Source organism: Salvelinus fontinalis, chromosome 37 (assembly GCF_029448725.1).
Source record: "Salvelinus fontinalis isolate EN_2023a chromosome 37, ASM2944872v1, whole genome shotgun sequence".
Lineage (NCBI taxonomy): Eukaryota > Metazoa > Chordata > Actinopteri > Salmoniformes > Salmonidae > Salvelinus > Salvelinus fontinalis.
The window spans coordinates 27843903-27862400 of NC_074701.1; the positions used below are offsets into that span (position 1 = coordinate 27843903).

The following is an 18498-nucleotide window of genomic DNA, read 5'->3' on the forward strand; positions in this document are numbered from 1 at the left end:
TGATAAGAAACAAGTACAAGTTATTTCACCAATCAAGTCTGCTATAAAGCCCAGGTAATGTCATGGTATGGCAACTTGAATGTCTCCTCTCCATCTCCAGTCTGGCAGCCAAGAGAATCTGACCGTTGAGTCTCCCCGCCTCTCTGGAGGCACTGAGCATGTGCAGAGGGACCGGGCTGAGCGAGGCTCCACCTCCTGCACCGGCACTAAGGGGCGGGGCATCCTGCGCTCAGCCAGTGGGAAGGCAGCGCCAGTGCACTCAGACGGCCGCCCCCCAAAGGGTGGCCAACCAGGTCGTCCCAGTCTACGGAAGGCAGAGAGTACGCGTGTGAAGGGCACGGTCCAGCCCCGGGTCGGCCTCTCCTCCCAGAGTAAAGCCATGTCTGTGTCTGAGCGTCTGGACATCTCCTCCACCTCCTTCTCCACGCTGCCCCGGGCCAGCAGCGTCATCTCCACAGCTGAGGGCTCCACGCGTCGGACCAGCATACACGACCTGCTGTCCAAAGACGCCCGGCAACCCGTGTCTGTGGACCACTCACCCTCCTCAAAGGCCTCGCCTCGCACCTCCACCACGCCCAGTGAGTACCCCCCAACCAGTACCCCATCACAACACCCCAATCACCAGTCCATTGCCCTAGCCCCAGCCCTCGTGCCCCTGTCCCTGCCCAAGTCAGTCAGTATGCCCTGCGCGGGCAGTCAGCAACCCCCCAATAGTAAGGAAACTGATCTCTCCAGCCTGGAGTCCTTCTTTGGAAAGTCCTTCACAGTAGAGTCAGTGTTTATGGACTCCATCTTCAGTGAGCCAACCTTCACAGGGGCCAAGAGCCACACCTTCCTCTCCCTCAACACCTCCCTGGTCAGTAACATCAGCGGCCCCCCAGGCAAAACCCACCCCCAGCCCAACTCTGTTCAAACTGCCCAGAACCAACCAAATGGGCAAAAGCCCTGCCCACCTGACCAGAATGGGGAACAGGAGGTAATTGACACCAATCATGTGCTTGATGCTGACCAATCCCCATCCCAACCCCTTAGCCCAGAGGACCAACAATCGTTGTGGTATGAGTATGGCTGTGTCTGAATGTGTGGCGCCCTGGTCAGCTACTGATCTGGGACCTGCATAAGGACCAGTGATGGTGGGGGAGAAAGAAGGAACTCTGCATGCTTTATCAAAGCACTATCATGCTATGTTTTCTGTTGAGCTTTCATGTTTTCATGGCTGATTTGTAAATTCCTCACCTCTGGTTTGGTCTATCCCTTTGTCTCGTGGAAGTGGGGCTCTCTGGATGTCTTTGCTTCAATGGTCCGTTCACACTATTCATTAATCAAACCTCTTGTTTGGCTCACATTTTAAAGCTATTACATGACTGCATTATGGGGGACATGAATAGCTGTTCTTGTTATTTTAATCAACATTTACCATTTATTTTCCAATCACAAATGCATCTTCAGAAAACATGTTGCAAAGCTACATTAACTATCATTTGGACATTCAGTTCGTCTTTTTTTTTTTATCTCCATGTCAGAGGTCCTCCAGAGTTAGAATGGAGCTCTGTTTAATATTAAAGTTATGAGGCTTGTAGAACATGTCCCATGGTAGGCTGTCTAAGGAACATACTAACTGACAATAAGCTCTATTTATGAAGCCATTATATAATCTAGCCCTTCAGAGGAAAGAGCTACTATCTTTAACAGGAAACCAGTTTCTCATCTATTAATATGAGATAATAGATTCTCTTTCCCTTTTTTTCTTATTGGGTGTTTGGTATGTGGGAGAATCCTGTCCTCTCTAAAGTACTGTATCGCATTTCATTACCAGTCTAATTCTACTGTATCGACCTCAATGCATATTCACTGAACTGCATGGCTTTATTCTGTCTTTGTTTGTTCTGGACCTCTCATTTTGATTGTTGTGATCAAAATGGTTTTGTCTTTTTCTTTGGTGTGTTTTGTGCATATGACACATTTTTTCTGTTCCATTTAATTTTCTGAACAAATCCTTCTCAATTGGGGTTAAGGGATGGTTTTGGAAGAAACGTCATTCACTAAATGATTTGAGAGGAAATTTAAGTTGTAGAGAGAATGTTGCCTTGCTAGTGTTAGTGGTGAGAGAAATTTGCAAGTGAGATGAATGTGATTGTCAGATTATTTTGTGAATGAAGGTTCTTCTACTCTTGGTTATCATGGTATTGGATCTGGGTAAGGTGTCGTGAGAATGCTCACGGCCACAATACAAATTCCAATAGCACAATAACTCATTTTAGGTTATGTATTATTGTAGACTGATTGGGTACACCATGTACAAACGTATATTATGAACCATATGAAGTTATATTCGAGGGCAGAAAGCACTCCTTTATGCACTAGTAGTAGGAGTAGTGATGTCGTTGATAGTTTAGATGTATTTATTTCTGCTTCGTTATGTATTTACCATTTTGAAATAGTTTTACCGTATTTATCTTGTGTGTATAAACCATTAACTGCAGCCTTTATTCAGATGGAATATAACATGCTTTTGTTCTGCAGATGTGGAAGTGTTACAAGAGCGCAGAAAGTCAAAAAGCGGAACTGGGGAGCAACAAAGCTCCTAAACATTAATGATGAGCTCAAGTGGTGAGTGCTGCTCTCCAAGTCCAACAGGGAGATGGGGGGGGGGGGGGGGCTCCATGGTAACCCAAAGTGGTGTAACAGATGTCCCATCCTGAACGTGCTTGCTTATGCTACGCTGGTGTGTCGTCGTCGTCGTCCCCGGCCTGGCTGGTGCCACCCGGTAAAGGGCACATGAATGGACCGTCTGCATGGCGTCTGGTGGAACACGCTTTGCCCATTTTTGTGCCCAACCCCTAATAACAGGAGGACCTGTCTGTCTGGACCTGTCTGCTACACGTAGATGCACCCCCTCCCTCCCTCCCTGCTCCTCAGTGATACTGTGTGTCCATAGCTGGCTTTTCTTAACTTTTTTCTGTTGGTATTCAGGAAAAAGCACCGGTGGCTCTATACGAGGTTGTGGTCCCTTTGCGAGCTTGTCTATCTGCAATACTGCATGGCTCTGGTGTCGTGCAGCTGAAACCCGTCCCCTTACCCTGACTGTCGATGCATGTAGACTGCTTTCCTGTGTGTCCATATCTACATGTTCATCTTCTTCTGTCATTTCTGCCTCTAACCTTTTTCTGTCCCCTTCTCTTCCTCTCTTCACTCTGTCTGCCTCCAACTCAGAGGAAAGTGACCTTCAAGCTGTCTGACTTTGAAGCCTTTAAAAGTCGGTCTACTGAGATGGTCTTCAAAGAGAAAAGCTTGTAGAAAAAAACATGAAAATCAATTTCAAGAATCGTTCAATAGAGAAAAGTAAACGTCCTCTCTTTTTTCCTTGAATCAAGGAAACAAAACTCATAAAGGGAAATGTCTAAAATGTTCAATTTCATATTCATAATCTCCAGCATCCACCCCAACATCAACATATGTGAAAATGGCGTGTTTATATGTTTTGTAGTAAAAAATAGAGGAAGAAATGTTTCCAATGACATCATTGTTGTGCATGGTGTGATTTTTAACCAATTACGAGTAGGTATTGCTTAGTAATTGGTTGATGTCATTGGAAAAGATGATCTTTTTTACATATGTTGATGTTGGGGTGGTGCTGGAGGAGATGAATATGAAGTAGAAACATGTTGAAATTTCCCGTTAAGACATAGGTAACTGCCAAAATAAAATAAAAGCCAACAAAGTGTCTTAATAGGGCGTTGGGCCACCTCGAGCCACCCAGAACAGCTTCAATGCGCCGTGGCATAGATTCTACAAGTATCTGGAACTCTATTGGAGGGATGCGATAACCATTCTTCCACAAGAAATTCCATAATTTTGTGTTTTGTTGATGGTGGTGGAAAACGCTGTCTCAGACGCCACTCCAGAATCTCCCATAAATGTTCAATTGGGTTGAGATCTGGTGACTGAGACGGCCATGACATATGGTTTACATAATTTTCATGCTCATCAGACCATTCAGTGACCAATCGTGCCCTGCGGAGGGACATTGGGCCCATTTGTTTCACATGGCCCGGTGCCCCGGGTGGGTGTAGATTTCACTTAAGGACCAATGGGAGTACCGGGCCATGCAAAACTACCTTGCCCATTGTCGTCCTGGAAGAGACCACTCCCATCAGAATAGAAATTCTTCACCATAGGTTGAAGGTGATTCTCAGAATAGATGTGTATGTACTGGTGTTTACCTTGCCCTCTAAGGGGTTGAGAGGACCTAAACCATGGCAGGAAAATGCTCCCCACACCATAACAGTGCTGCCAGAACCCTCATTTATTCAAGTTTGTCCTTTATTTTGGCAGTTACCTGTATGTGGTGACAATTGTTTTTCTAAAACTACCTTTATTTAACTAGGCAAGTCAATTAAGAACAATTCTTATTTTCAATGACAGCCTAGGAACAGTGGGTTAACTGCCTTGTTCAGGGGCAGAACGACAGATTTTTACCTTGTCAGCTCGGGGATTCGATCATGCAACCTTCCGGTTATTAGTCCAACGCTCCAACCGCTAGGCTAACTGCTAACGTTCACTCTACACGGACCTACACTTGGTGCCAATGTTCACGCAAAGCCAAATGGGTGAGCTTAAACTAGACCCTGTGTGACTTTGAATCAGCTGGACTTTTGCAGTTTGCCATTTGATGTTAATGATACTCTTTGTAAATGAGCATGCACATGCAACATCTTTCTACTGTGGAACAGCTGACGTCTACTTTCAGCAATATGCACCGGAAATAAAACTGCTTGTGGACACAGAACAACAAGGTCAACCACAATCTGCATGGAGCAATCAATCAACATGGTTTCCTTCCAATCAGAATGGACTGTTTTAAGTTGTGTTCCTCTGAAATGCCAAAATGACTATCGCAGGAAGCCATGCCATCTGTTTGATTGACAGCCAATCCAATCAAGATTAAGGTTGTGTGAGCTGAATGGCACAGCTGTGTATGTGTACAGTGCTGTCAGATTACTGTGTCTGTGATGATGACCTAGTGTCCACTTCCTTCTCCACTTTTACATAAATCCATTTGATGTAATGAAAACTCCAGAAGACTCCTGTGTGTCATTTCATCTTCACTGCCCACAGCGCCAATCTCATAAAGGACTGTAACTATCAAGTGTCATCTATTCTTCGTCAGATGAATAATTTGCAATCTAATCACCAACTGAAGTTGTTGGGATATTGGATGAAAGTAATGTCATGATTTCTACATACAAATTGATGTAATGCCCCTTTAAATATTATATATGACACTTTAGGGGGGGATAGGCCTGCACTGTTTATTCTGCTATATTGAAAATGTTTCGATCCGAACCGGATCTTTGTCAGGGCAGTGAATTGGGAGCATATACAGTGTGCAGACCTTCCTGTTCCAGCACCTAAATGAAGGGTGTGCACAGCGTATAATCCCAGACGATTTGAGTGGAGCATCAATCTTCCATCATCTGCTTTATTACACTGCAGTATTTAGTATCAAAACAGTGCAAATGACTAGATCTCGCAGAGGGAGATACAATACAAACACCATAACTCACTACTACATTGTCTTTCAACCATGTACATATAACCAACTATCTACTGGTCTCTTGCCCATAGAAAACAAGGTCTCTCCATCCCTTATTCTGTCCCAAATGTTTGCCTATTTTTTTTATTTTTTTTACAATAATGGAAATTTCTTGATAACCCCAAGTAAAAGCACAAAGGTAAATAACTTTTAAATAAATCATTGTACCAAGCCAAAGCACAGTCTGACAGGATAGTAAGTATGTTAATTTCAAGGTATTTACTAGTCAAAGCTCTGAAGAACTGGTTCATGTCCTGTCTCCTTTAAAAACTTCAAGAGATCCTCTGGCTTTAGTCCCATAGAGACAGCATTGGTCATGGGATGGAAGTAAACTCGCTCATGGCCTCCGTTGACCAGGTCGCTGTCCAGGACAAACTTGACGCTCTGGTCCTTATCACAAAAGAGTGCCAGGGCAGTGGCACAGCCTTGGCCCACCTTCAGTTTCTCCAACATGGCTGCCTCCTCAGCAAAGCGGAGGTTGCCGCTACCCAAGCCTAGCTTCTTAGCCAAGTCGTTGAGGTTGACCTGACGGTCATGGCGGACAGAGACCAGCCACAGGCGCTTCTTCTTCTTGTCTTTCAGGAAGAGGTTCTTAGTAACTGCTCCACTGAGGTCTTGCAGGTGAGGCATCATCTCTTCCACAGTGAATACCTAAGGGAGAAAGTATCACAGGAAGTCAGAGAACATGTTGTTACTTTGGTATCTGATGTCTAAAATGGCTCCCTCACGTCTCGTTTCATCTACTCTGAAATGGAAGATCTGGACAAGTACAATTTCCAGTAGGCGTCTATCCTACTGCTTTCACCTTGACTGGTAACAGATCAACACTGGAGAGGCGACTACTGAAATTAAATGCAATCCTACCAAAAATCAGAAGGAACAATTCACTGAAGAATAGTATAAGAGAACATATGATACATCTATTAAAAGTCTCATGCGGGATAATTGTCACATTTTCTACCTGTAACGTTCTACACATCGAATAAGCACCAGTAGTAAAATGAACATGGCTTGCCTATAAATGTACGTTATAAAGGATGAGTCCATGATGTGACAGGCATCGTGCGACACCTAGTTGTGGTTGTAAAAGGGAACACAAAGCCCAGTAAAAGTGTCAATTATTTTTCAAAATAACAAAACAATGCACGGCTAAATTCTTATTCTAGGAGTGATGGTGGGGATGTGCATTTGTTCTCCAATCCAGTGCAATGAAGTATTATTCAACTCACTGGACGACCTTAGCTAGCTAACGTTATTGTTTCTTACCGGTGGATGGTCTACGCAGACCGTCTGGATATTCAGACTTTCCAAATACTTAACCAACTCAGTCCGTAGCTCAGGTGTTGCCATTGTTAATCTGAAGAGGAAAGAAACGCTATTCAGAGGACAAATCGGAACACTCCCACGTAGCATACACTTCCTCAGTCTACTCATTCCACAAACCTGTATTTACATAACTGCGCAAGCGCAGACGAACGAATGAACAAACCCAGTCAATGGAGGATCTGTCGTTTCATGGTTTGTAGATGTATATTTGTCACCTATTAATGATTTTCAGTAGTTGCGACTCAATTCTGAAGTTCCATTGTATTAGAATATAATTAAAAGCCACCCAGGGGTAAATTATTTCCTCGAAATGATGACATGAGTGATGAATACAATTGCATAAATACACCACTTCAATACAAAGCAGTTTAAGCGAGTTTACCTCTAAAAAAAGATCCGTTCAAAACCAATGGGGACCACACAAATGCCGCGTTTACGTGGTACGAGGTAGACGGCAAACGTGTCAGTTTTCAACGAGAGCACGAACGTAAATGCCGTCAGCTGCCACACTTAAAATATTTCAACTTTTGCTGTAGCGTTCTCTATCGGGTGTTGATTTGCACTTTTTACTGAAATCCCCATAGCAACGCATAGGCGTGCTGTCACCAGCCCTCTTCCTTTCTTGTCCCACTACATGGACGGGTATGACGGTTTGTGTTACATTCAGTGACAAATAACAAGTCGCATTGTAAAAATCTAGTTTTACAATGCCCATTTTATTTGAATTAATGTCCAAGCCTAAAGACAATTTTATTTGTAGCCCTTCTAATAATAACCCTATGAAAATGTCCAAATTGGAAACCAATCTATCCATTGCAGAAAAAAAATAAGAATCAAGCCATCACAGTGATTGGTAAAAACATTTTATTTACTCCAGTCCAATAGATTACTTGTCCTCAGGCTTGTTGAAGCAGTAGGTGAGGCAGCACTTTCCACAGTAGTGCCTATCAAAGTGGCTGGCCATGAACACGCCAGCGCCACACTCATCAGCTGGGCACTCACGACGTAGACGGTGGATCTTGCCGTTTTCGTCAACCTGAGGAAACACCATGGAAGCCATAAGTACAGCAATGGAACACAAGACAGTGGTTGTGTTCATTAGGACACAACATAGCAAAGGGTTTGGACAAAAAAAGTGCTATTTTCATTAAAGGCCCCATTGACGAGAAATTCTTTACACCACAGGAAGTCTGAATATTCATCAGCCAAAAATGTCCTTGGTTATTGGACAAGTTCGGGTAGCAGTATGTCCCTGGTTTCATTCAGCTTGAAAACAAATAAAGTAACAAATGTCTACAAAACAATAGTTGGCTCCAATCACTAGAGATATGGTAGTGGTCACAGCCAAATATAGTATATTATAATTAATTGAATCTAGCTGAAATCCACGAAAAAGTCAATGCCCTACCTTGTAGTACTTGAGAACTGCGAGTTTGACCTTCTTCCTCTTGTGCTTGTTCTTCTTGGGAGTGGTGTAGGACTTCTTCTTCCTCTTCTTGGCACCCCCACGCAGTCTCAGCACCAAGTGCAGAGTGGACTCCTGCAGGAAAAAGCAACAGTTCAGCCAAACAGACAACATATAGCTATGACTTCAGTGGTCAACACTACTTATGACAAAATAAGAAAAAAATACTTTGACTGAATGATGGTAAGGAGAAACTCCCAAATAAACAAGGATTATTCATCAGTCACAGAATTAACAAAAGCACACAAACAAAATATCAATACAATGCTGGGAAACAATTAATTATCTAACCTACCACCAATAATAACTCCTAATGGCAATAGATGTTGTATTAACATGAATCGGTACACTTTGAACATTAACTGAATATTCAGCACATCTCTTAAATGTGATCAGATAAATGTAACAAAAAAGCATCTTAGTGGGCCTTGGGAGGTTAAAGGGGAGGCAGGTAGCCTAGTGGTTAGAACGTTGGACCAGTAACCGAAAGGTTGCTAGATCGAATCCCTGAGTTGACATGGTAAAAATCGGTTGTTCTGCCCCTGAATAAGGAGGCCGTCATTGTAATTAAGAATTTATTCTTCACTGACATGCCTAGGTAAAAAAAAATTTTTTATTTTTTATAATTAAAGAGGCAGAAAATCAGACATACGACACCCAGACCCAACCTATAATATAGTTAAATTAGTTAGCCGAGCTGACCTGGTCATTTCCACGTGTATACGCAGGGCCATGTTATCAAAATATTAGACTAGAACAGAGGGGGGGGAAATAATTCCACTAAGTTGCTCTTCTGGTTACTTAATACATCTATATATTTTGGCTAGGCCTTCTGAAAGTCAATAAATACACCTTAAATATGCTAAAAGCTATGTAAAGCAGTGGCCAGGTCCATTCAGGTCCACCAGCTGTACTTACACCTGATGGCTTTAGAACAGAACCCAACCAGAGTCCCGGGTCAGGTAAACATATTGAGACCTCTGAGAAACCCTAGTCTAAGGGAATTGTGTGTTGGCACTTAGTTGGCGTTAACTACTTCCTGCAACACCTTTACTAAAGTGTAGTATTGTCAAATGTTTAGGGAGGCTAAAATGTTCTCACCTTCTGAATGTTGTAGTCAGACAGTGTGCGTCCATCCTCCAGCTGCTTACCAGCAAAGATCAACCTCTGCTGATCAGGAGGGATACCTAGAGGGGGACCAGAGTGCATGGAGTTCATTCATTGAGAGCCAACGTCAGTGCTCTCTTATATGCAATTCAACGGATGACAAGGATGAAAAATGTATGTAATTACCTTCTTTGTCTTGAATCTTAGCCTTGACATTTTCAATGGTATCTGAAGGCTCAACCTGGAAATAAGTGAACCTGTCAGTTTTTAAAAACAGTAACGTGGCTAACAAGACTTCCCAGGATATTGATTAACGTCAAATTGTTAGCAGCCAAACGTCAAGAACAAATATCACTTATCATATGGAAAGTTACATTAACAGAGGGATGTTAAATTAGTTAGCCGAGCTGACCTGGTCATTTCCACGTGTATACGCAGGGCCATGCTATCGAAATGTAGTTAGCTAACGTAGCAGTTCAGAATACATTTTTAAAAACTAAGATCAAAGGTTGGAGAGTTCCGGCTACTCCAATAAAGATTAGTGGACTTACAAATGTATACGGCTGATTACTGAAATAACGCACTCTAGAATAATATTTAAAAAATCATGTACACATGCTCCGCTAGTAGAGGCAAGAAGCCCTCCATCACAACTTGTGACACAAGCCCTAAGTACCCACCTCGAGGGTTATAGTCTTCCCCGTGAGGGTTTTGACGAAAATCTGCATCTTGGCGTTCAATCCACCTGCACATATGAACGACAGCGTTGTATTTATAACTATGTCAGCTTTAACACAGTATACAATGTCGTTATTATAGTAAATAATGGCCTAAAATAGAGAGCACGATCTTACCACAGGTCTCCTGCTAATGGCGGATCATGAGAAGAGGGCTTTCGACGCGTGCGACGGGGTTTTCGGGGCTCGTATGCAGGGAGTAGGTGTTAAATAAGATGCCTGTTCAAAATACCACTCTCAGTAAAGTTTATTTACATAACGCTTATTTAGTTTTTATCTGAAAATATGAAATTAGTTTTTATCGTTTTTTGTTGTTGTTGTCGTCGATGTTATAACTACATTACCCAACATACCCTCGAGATGTCCATAGCAACCTTCCTGTTTATCTTTTGAACATTTATCTGCAAAATTTCTCCGTGTTGGAAAAATGAAAACATGCTCTAAGCAGCAATTGAAAAACATAAGAAAATCATGTTTGGGGCTGGAAACTTACATCACTCTGCAGAAGAATCTGAAAGAAGAACCTTGCCACCTATCAAATCTGCCAGTGACAAGTATTTCCTAGAATCTCTTGGTGAATACATTCAACATGAGATGGAACGTCTGATGTGTCCAGACGAGGGACCTGATGAGCAACGTTACATCATTTACAGTTCTGCATTTGATAAGGTATCAACATGAACCACCATACCCTTTCGCCTTGTTTCAGCATCATCACTCAATCATTTTTTTAGGCCTACACACGACGTGAACTGATCAGAATGCCTAGGCTAACTTGTTGCGTTGTAACTATGCCTGTCTCTTGCTTGTTTGATTTTCTCAGGTAATTGAGTATGCAACTGCATACAAAACCATTCTCACTTCCATCAAGAAAGAGTATGATGAGTTCATCTGTACCATAAAGAAGAGTGAGCGTGATGCCAAGTTAGCACATGGGAAACTGAAGGCCATGGTGGCCCAGCCCACCTCCCTTATGTACTGTCAGAGAAGAGCTGTCCAGCTTCAAGAAAGGCAAGAGAATCACTTCAATTTTTCAACATGGCACAATGCGGCCCCAGAGTATAGTATATAATCCATGCCTAAACCTTGTTTTTTCCCGTTCTAGGATTGCTATCATTCAGAGAGACACTGCAGAGCTGCAGGCTGAGTTAAATAGACTACAGGAGTCAAGGAGAGACAAGAGACCCTCATTGCGTCAGAAGACCTCAGACAGCAAGACATTACGGCCCGTTGGGCAAATTCCAGGCATGGTCCTACATTGCTGAACTCATTGTGCCGTTTTGTTTTGTCTTAACATTAGAATGGCTGTATGTTTACACAAGTACATATTGTCATGTGTCATGTCAATATGTCATTCATGAGTGGTGCTTACAGTATAGTTTTTTCCAGGTCTGACATTTGATGAGTCGATGAACCCAGCAGCTCTGGCAAAGCATTTGGAGTACCTTGAGCGAAAGCGAGCCGACCTGCAGATAAAGAGGAAGAGCCAGTATGTATCTGTTTCTGTCAAGAATGACCTGGACAATAAAATGCGATCCGCCCTGGACCAGAGGGATGAGCTGGCAGTGGAGAATGAGAGACTCCAACTCCGGTGAGACTGTGTCTCTCTTTGCTCAAGACTCACTGGTACAAGTGGCTATAGAATACCATTAAAGACGCCTATGTTGTTGCTAAAGTTATCGGTTCTTCTGATTTTCTAGATACAAAAAGATGAAGTTTCTGAATGACTCCCTCATGACATGGGAAAAGACAGGAAAAGAAGTCACTCTTCTGGAGTTCATAACATCAAAACTGGAGAATATATTTGATCTGAAAAGTATTTTACACTTCCACTTTAGCATACAGTGTATGTTAGTATTAGTGACACTGACAGTGAATGAAGTTCTAGTCAGGGATAATGTAGCCTAGCTGCGTCAGGTCTATAAACCTCACGAGAGCTTTTGTGTGTTTTTTAACTATGATAAGGCTCATGATACAGCAGCAATAAAGTGATATGATTTTAATTTTAGTGAGCGACACTGATTTCCTTGGCATTAGTGCAGTAGTGTTTGAAGAGGATGATCCCAGCAAGGTCAATGAATCGGAGCTCTTGGTGGATTACATTGAAAGGTACTTCAGTTCTTTTCCGAGTTCTAGTACTATGCTCTCAACCAATGCATACTGTATGTATAGATCATTCCTCTATGTGTTGTGTCTCCCTGCAGGTTCATTGACCTATTTGAGGGGGGTGAGTACGAGGCAGCTGCTTTCCATGCTGCCAAATCCCCTCATGGAGTTTTGAGAAACATGGAGACAATGGAAAGGTTCAAAGGTGGAAACTCCTTATTTTCTATCTTATACAGACGTCCTTTAGTGTTGTGGTCCCTATACACACCTCATGTGGGTCATTGTGGTCTCAACCATAAAGTAACTCTGCATCTTGTACAGGCATACAGCACATAAATCTAATTTAATTTGTCACATGTGCCAAATACAACAGATGTAGACCTTACCGTGAAATGCTTACTTACAAGCCCTTAACCAACAGTGCAGTTCAAGAAATAAGAGTCAGGAAAATATTTATAAAATTATGTAAAAATAAAAAGTAACACAGTAGAGTTACATAATAATAACGAGGCTATATACAGGGGGCCTGGTACAGAGTAAATGTGCGGGGGTACAGGTTAGTCGAGGTCATTTGTACATGTAGGTAGGGGTATATAGAGTATTTAAGTCTGAACTGTTTTCAACCTATGTCATCTTTGTTTCCCCTCTAGCGGTCACAGTGTACCATGGCCAGGGGGAACTGCCCCCTCTGCTTCTCTTCTTCCAGGCACTCATGATCTCGGTGCATGCTGGGAAACAGCTGCCTGGGGAGACCCTGTCAGTGGAGGGGGTCCGGTGTGCCATGCAGCTCAACTATGTAGAGCTGGTCACACACTGGGTAACCCAGAAGAGGTCAGCATATCAGAGTGTATAAATAATATGAGCGTTAGGGGTTATGAGTCTTTTTGTTGTAGGGTTTGAATGGTATAGCTGGGCATGGTTGTAGCAATCACGATATAAGATATATAGGAATTGTGTTTAGAGCTCTTTGTTATTGAGTCTATGTCGGGTTACAGCTTTCTCCATAACCTTCACAGGCTAACATACAGCGAGGCTCTGGGGGATGTGATCTGTGAGTATGGAGACAGGAAGCTGCGGATGGCCGACACATGCCTGGCTCTGGCCCACATCGTCTACAAGGCCTGTGGCGTGCTCAGGAAGGCCGCACTGAGCATGTGCAAGAGAGGCATGACCAGCAGTACTATGGAGTTCATCTATCAAAGCAAAGGCTTTACTGCAGGTGGGGAACTCTCATTTACAGATATTATTCACACACATCCTATGTAGTAAATGTGTGAGTGACTCAGTGTGTGTGTATTGTTCTCTGTGTGTATGTTTGTGCGCAGGTGACTGTCTGTTTGTGCTGAAGGGTTGTCCCAGTCTGGCTCTTCTCCAGGCATTGACTCAGGAGTACCAGGGCCAGCCTGCAGTGCTTTCTATGGGCTTTGCCTGCCATGCTCTGCTCAACTCTGATCTGGAGGACCTGGCACTGCAGATGGTGGAGGAAACACATTCAAGTGGGCAAGGTAGGTAGGCTATACCCACCCACCAATCAGCAGGGCAACCACACATGGTCGCGCACACACATACACAAGTTGAGTTGACTAGTAGTGCTGTGATTTTCAGGTACTTTGGAGAAGGTGATTCTCGATGATACTGGGTGTTCTGCAGAGAACTGGGGTGAGATAGCAGGTTGCTGTGGCCAGAAGAACAAGCCTTTACTGGCCCAGGAGATCCTCTCCATCCTGCTGTCTCAGTCAGGGGCCATGCGCCTCTCCCCTGGCATGGAGAGCTCCAGGCTGATGCAGCATGTGTTCATGTAGAGAGACAGCCACCAGAGGGCGCCCATGGGACAGATCTGCACCACCAATCCAAGAGGCCTCCGAACCATGGCAAGCCCATTCATAACTCACTGCGTCATACTGCTCACTGCTCACAGAGATAAATGCAGTCATCCACACTGGTCCTCCAGGTCATTAAATCATTTGAATGTGATTTCACTTTGATTAATATGACAAGTGCCAAGTTCCATTTTTATCAGAAAGCACAAACCATTGCTATGTTATTAAATTGATATCACTTGAACATTGTCAAACGTCACTTAATAGTTGGTTTATTAGTTATTCCTCAATATAATTTACTCTTAACTAGACTCAGAATTTCAAACAGTTTAAACTTCATCTAAGAAAATTATCACTACATGTTTAGATTTGGATCAATGGCATCTCCGACATCCAATATAATTCATGGTGACAAGCTCTACAGAATATTGAATTTCCCTGTAATAAATTCCCCATTTCCTGCCTCTAGAACACAACTGACTAATCCTTGGTGGTGTTAGTCATTATCCCCACAGAGATAAGACCTGATGGCCGCTCCCTGAGAGGCGTGCTATTACCTATATACACTGTATCACCAGAAATACGAGGAGGACACAATGGTAGATAGAACAGTAGCTCACTAACCTTCCACTCACACACTGGACCCATTGTCATAGACAGTGCAGGGCCAGTCTCAGTCACCCTGCCATATTAGAGTGAATGAAGCTTCCACACAGCACAAACAACACCCACCATCAATAAACACAGCCTCCAGTTTCCTCTGTCTCTGCCTAAGAGACATGAAGCCACACTGAGCTAACTGTGTGTCTATGATTCCCACAGTTCATCAATTCCGCTCATGTCTGGGGCTGCGTTTCAGTGTATATCTGTTTGATCCGTTAATGGGTTAGTGAATGGACGTGTGTAGTTGATGGCCTTATATGTCATACTAATTTAAACTTTAAACATTTAGCATCAGTGTTGTGATTATCAATATACTGTTATTGATGCTGGTATCGCTCCAGGCACTAGAGCTGTTTAGCCCCCACAATCTGTGCTGTTAGCTCTTTGAACATCACTACTTGTAGTGTTAGCACAACGATACTAGCACTGTGTTGTCAGACGGCAGACTGGAGGCAGCTGGTATCCAAGGGAGACGGAGAGAGGAAAAAAGAGGGGGTTGGCAACACGTGAGGCAAAGATGGAGAGAGAGTAAGACTGACATGCTGGTATAGCATCTCTATTACAGAGAGGAAGGAGCAGAGAGACATTGTGTAGGGGAAAAGGAGGAACAAAGTGAGAAACAGGGAGAGTGTGAAAATCAGAAAATGGTAGCGGGGGGTGAGAGATTATGCTGAATCAGCGCTTCATGGCGCCACCCCTGCTGCTGTTATTGATCTCCCGCAGTAAGAGGAGCTGGTCTGACCTGGCCTGCTGATGGCCCCACTGCATAAAACAGCTCCCCAGACACCCTACCTCCCTGCCCCCTCACCCCACAGCTCACAAAGAACCCTAGTGCCCTGCCCTGAGGCCTACCTCAGCCCTGAATCTCTGTGTCAAGGGAAAAGGGTGTTGAGTTCTGCCTCCTCACATCTCTTGTTTCCTATGCTAAAACTATTATCAACAAGAAAAAGCATTGCAATTCATCTTCCCAAAACGATGCAATCAAGAGTTGTGTTTTACAAACTGCCTATTAGTCAGGATTCAGTTTATGACAGGATGTAACAAGATGTACTTAGTGTCCTTGGATAGCACTTCTGGAAGATATAAAAATATTGATGGTAGTTTTAGCTAGTATCATATTGTCGTGAATGGTCCTTTAAATAGGTTTTTGCCTGCACCATCCTCCCTGTCAGAACCTGTTTAACAGCTCAGGATTTTTCCTCTGTATTCCAGCCCCAGCGTGTTTCTCATCTCCCAGAGTGTGGCACAGATAAGGGCCCTCTCCTCAGTCCAGCAACGTAATGTGAACTGACAGCCGTGTCTAGCTCACACAGCCTCTGGTCTAGATAGAGCTCAGTACAGCAGACCAGCAAAAATAGAGAGCAAGGGGGGCGTTGGCCTTCATGTTTCACATCCTTTTGTCCAGACAGTGTCCACACTGGTTTGACTTACTTCTATGCCTTTGTTTGATAGAGCAATGCTAGTGGTATACATGGTTTTAAAAGGAATGTGGTCAGGACTAAATAGCTGTGTCAAGCCTTCTATTTCTGATCCGCGATTGAGCAGACTGTTGCACATTTGTACTGGGGTGGGAAGGGGAATCTTTGGATTAAACAGCGCCTGTCTCACACTTTGTATTGATGTCTCCTGGCTTGACTGTGTATATTTAGCCACTGTGGTAGTGCCCTGTCCATTTTGTTGATATTTCCATGGATTAAAGCAGTGCCACATTAGGTTTGCAATGGGGATGGAAAATAGTCCATTGATTTCCAGCATGTCAGATGGGCAGAGAGAGAGTGCTTTGTTGTGCAGCTGTCTTTATTATATTGGCAGCAAATATCTCCTCTCCAGGGTTAGTTTATGTGACATACTCTGTAAACAGACTGGGGTCGACGGGGGTCGGAGAGAGGTCATTCACATAAAAGAAAAACAATGTTTGGAATAGGATCAAGAGGAAATATCTAATTTTGCCATATCACTGATGAAACTCTTGGATTGTTAAACCTGATAATCGCCAGCTCTAAAACTTTCTGTTCTCTAATCTCCCAGTGCGTTTCTCCATCTTCAATGTGTGGCTGGGTTTCTGTGTCAGAGAAAACAGAGATCTATCTGCCTTGTAATTACATTTTGGGTTTAATCTCCGGGGAATGGGAGCCAACCAGGAGGTCTGTGCTACAGAATTAAGGCTTCAAAGACGATTTTCAATGAATCATCACTCTGCTAGTCCTAGCACGCCTAAAAAAACTAATTAGAGACATGGGGAATTTGCATATATGAATCATAATCTCCAATTAAGGGGTGAAAACAGTAGCCTTTGTTTTGTGTCCCAGAGGAGACGGGAACATGTTACGTAAGTTTCCTCTTTCAATTAACGCTGGCCTGCTCCAATCACAACAGGAACAGCATGCTTTTAGGACAGTATATCGATGCACAACCTCCTGTATACAGCCATTTTGGGCTTCCACCCTGAGAGGGGACTGCTTGTTTTCATTGGGGTTGATTAATCATGCTATAAACATCTTTAGGGTGTTGTATGTAGATTCTGTTTGGCAGAATGGGTGTTTGGCAGAATCTCCTTTAATTTTTCAAGTTGCTCACCCACTGCTTTGGTCGGTCAGTATAAAGATGCTCGTCAACACAATCTTTTAGGTTTTTAAGAATGTCTTATTCTTAAGATAACCAATTAATAATGTAGAAAATTGGATGAGGTAACCTATTCAAAACAATCAAAAAATGTGTCACAAACCATTACCCCCGACAGCCTTCACTTTCCATCAGCATTCAAATAGAATCATCACTTGATGAGAAAAAAAACTTCTGTCTTAACAGGCCTTATCACTTCCTCACTCTCCTGCATAAATGAACAAGGAAGTATGTGATCCGTTTGCTACATGATATCCTCCCACTGCCAACAATTTTCAAAGCTGAATGTGCATGTGAATTGTCAATCAATTACTTAGGCTGAGATCATACATACCATAGATCAGGGGTTCCCAAACTTGGTCCTGGCCTCCCCGGGGGCACGTTTAGTTTTTTTCTCCAGCACTACAATGGTGGTTCAAATAATCAAAGCTTGATTATGAGTTGGTTATTTGAATAAGCTGTATAGTTCTAGGGCAATAAAAAAAAAGTGCACCCAGTTTGGGAAACACTGCCTTAGATGGCGATGTTAATGGTCTTGTCCAATGATTAAAAGTTCATGAAAAGTGCTGCTCACTGGGGGTCATACATGTGGTTATACTGGTAGTTTTACCGATATATAATCATCGGTCTGTGCTGCGTCTACCTCGTGGTGCCTCAGAGGGTTGTCAGACTGTTTACTGCATCCTATCACACGTTTCACTTGGCAAGCAGCCTGCTCAATGCAGCAGCCAGTGTTCATGGATTATGGGTATTCTGCAGTTTGCTTGGAGAGACAGTGTAGGCCAAAAATTATTGATGAGGTAATTCAAGGCATTTACCACTGACCTTCAGTCCCTTGTTCACACACATTACAATCGTCAATCACTTCCTCTGTCATGAACATAGCATTCTGTCATATTTGCTGTCTCATGCACTCAGCCTTTATTTCACACTTCTGGAGGACTCATACCACTGCCCCTCCTTCTTTGTCGACCTCTCACAACCACACATAGACACACCTACAGGATGAGGCTTTAGAGTCTCAGTCTTATTGCTGAGAACAGAAATGGAAAACTG

General features: G+C 43.2%; 4 protein-coding genes across 10 annotated transcripts in view; 2 read left to right on the forward strand and 2 right to left on the reverse strand.

The window, feature by feature from the left end:
* The window catches only part of LOC129836453 (girdin-like), a 95734-nt gene extending 89757 nt beyond the window's left edge, over positions 1 to 5977 (forward strand). For 4 of the 5 annotated variants that reach the window (XM_055902638.1, XM_055902640.1, XM_055902639.1 and 1 more), the window contains 3 exons: positions 101 to 578; positions 2524 to 2610; positions 3214 to 5977. In XM_055902638.1, the coding sequence (XP_055758613.1) occupies positions 101 to 578; positions 2524 to 2588 (543 nt within the window). In that variant the 3' untranslated portion in view covers positions 2589 to 2610; positions 3214 to 5977. Of the gene's footprint in view, positions 1 to 100; positions 2611 to 3213 lie in introns of those variants that run through there. The other variant, XM_055902637.1, reaches the window with a different exon arrangement.
* Positions 5469 to 7482, reverse strand: LOC129836456 (prolyl-tRNA synthetase associated domain-containing protein 1-like). Of its 3 annotated transcripts, XM_055902644.1 has the most exons (3): positions 7305 to 7482; positions 6863 to 6953; positions 5469 to 6247 (listed from the first exon to the last, which is right to left on the reverse strand). In XM_055902644.1, the coding sequence occupies exons 2-3, from the start codon at positions 6944 to 6946 to the stop codon at positions 5819 to 5821; spliced, it is 513 nt and encodes a 170-aa protein (XP_055758619.1). In that variant the 5' UTR covers positions 6947 to 6953; positions 7305 to 7482; the 3' UTR covers positions 5469 to 5818. The 3 variants fall into 3 exon arrangements, with proteins under 3 accessions (XP_055758619.1, XP_055758618.1, XP_055758621.1); XM_055902643.1 differs by lacking the exon at positions 7305 to 7482 and having other exon boundaries at positions 6863 to 7060; XM_055902646.1 differs by lacking the exons at positions 6863 to 6953; positions 7305 to 7482 and adding an exon at positions 6558 to 6853.
* A 286-nt stretch (positions 7483 to 7768) lies between these two features.
* Positions 7769 to 10413, reverse strand: LOC129836457 (ubiquitin-40S ribosomal protein S27a). The gene is made up of 6 exons (XM_055902647.1): positions 10349 to 10413; positions 10175 to 10239; positions 9681 to 9735; positions 9489 to 9574; positions 8331 to 8462; positions 7769 to 7958 (listed from the first exon to the last, which is right to left on the reverse strand). The coding sequence occupies exons 2-6, from the start codon at positions 10220 to 10222 to the stop codon at positions 7809 to 7811; spliced, it is 471 nt and encodes a 156-aa protein (XP_055758622.1). The 5' UTR covers positions 10223 to 10239; positions 10349 to 10413; the 3' UTR covers positions 7769 to 7808.
* A 30-nt stretch (positions 10414 to 10443) lies between these two features.
* LOC129836455 (clathrin heavy chain linker domain-containing protein 1-like) lies at positions 10444 to 14401 on the forward strand. Its single transcript, XM_055902642.1, has 11 exons — positions 10444 to 10900; positions 11055 to 11242; positions 11337 to 11476; positions 11621 to 11822; positions 11932 to 12047; positions 12241 to 12340; positions 12436 to 12542; positions 12988 to 13168; positions 13354 to 13556; positions 13663 to 13842; positions 13943 to 14401. The coding sequence occupies exons 1-11, from the start codon at positions 10703 to 10705 to the stop codon at positions 14137 to 14139; spliced, it is 1812 nt and encodes a 603-aa protein (XP_055758617.1). The 5' UTR covers positions 10444 to 10702; the 3' UTR covers positions 14140 to 14401.
* The last annotated feature ends 4097 nt before the right edge of the window (positions 14402 to 18498 follow it).

Bases quoted from the DNA above. Each gene is read 5' to 3' on its own strand.
- LOC129836457 (XM_055902647.1), bottom strand. From the start codon at position 10,222: ATGCAGATTTTCGTCAAAACCCTCACGGGGAAGACTATAACCCTCGAG. The intron at 8,463-9,488 runs GTGAGAACATTT...TTTTTCCTGCAG, and splicing joins CTGACTACAACATTCAGAAG to GAGTCCACTCTGCACTTGGT. The intron at 7,959-8,330 runs GTAGGGCATTGA...GTGTTTCCTCAG, and splicing joins CAGTTCTCAAGTACTACAAG to GTTGACGAAAACGGCAAGAT.
- LOC129836456 (XM_055902643.1), bottom strand. From the start codon at position 7,030: ATGAGTAGACTGAGGAAGTGTATGCTACGTGGGAGTGTTCCGATTTGT. The intron at 6,248-6,862 runs GTAAGAAACAAT...TTTCTCCCTTAG, and splicing joins TCTGCGTAGACCATCCACCG to GTATTCACTGTGGAAGAGAT.
- LOC129836455 (XM_055902642.1), top strand. From the start codon at position 10,703: ATGTTTGGGGCTGGAAACTTACATCACTCTGCAGAAGAATCTGAAAGA. The intron at 13,169-13,353 runs GTCAGCATATCA...TAACCTTCACAG, and splicing joins CACTGGGTAACCCAGAAGAG to GCTAACATACAGCGAGGCTC. The intron at 13,843-13,942 runs GTAGGTAGGCTA...TGTGATTTTCAG, and splicing joins AACACATTCAAGTGGGCAAG to GTACTTTGGAGAAGGTGATT.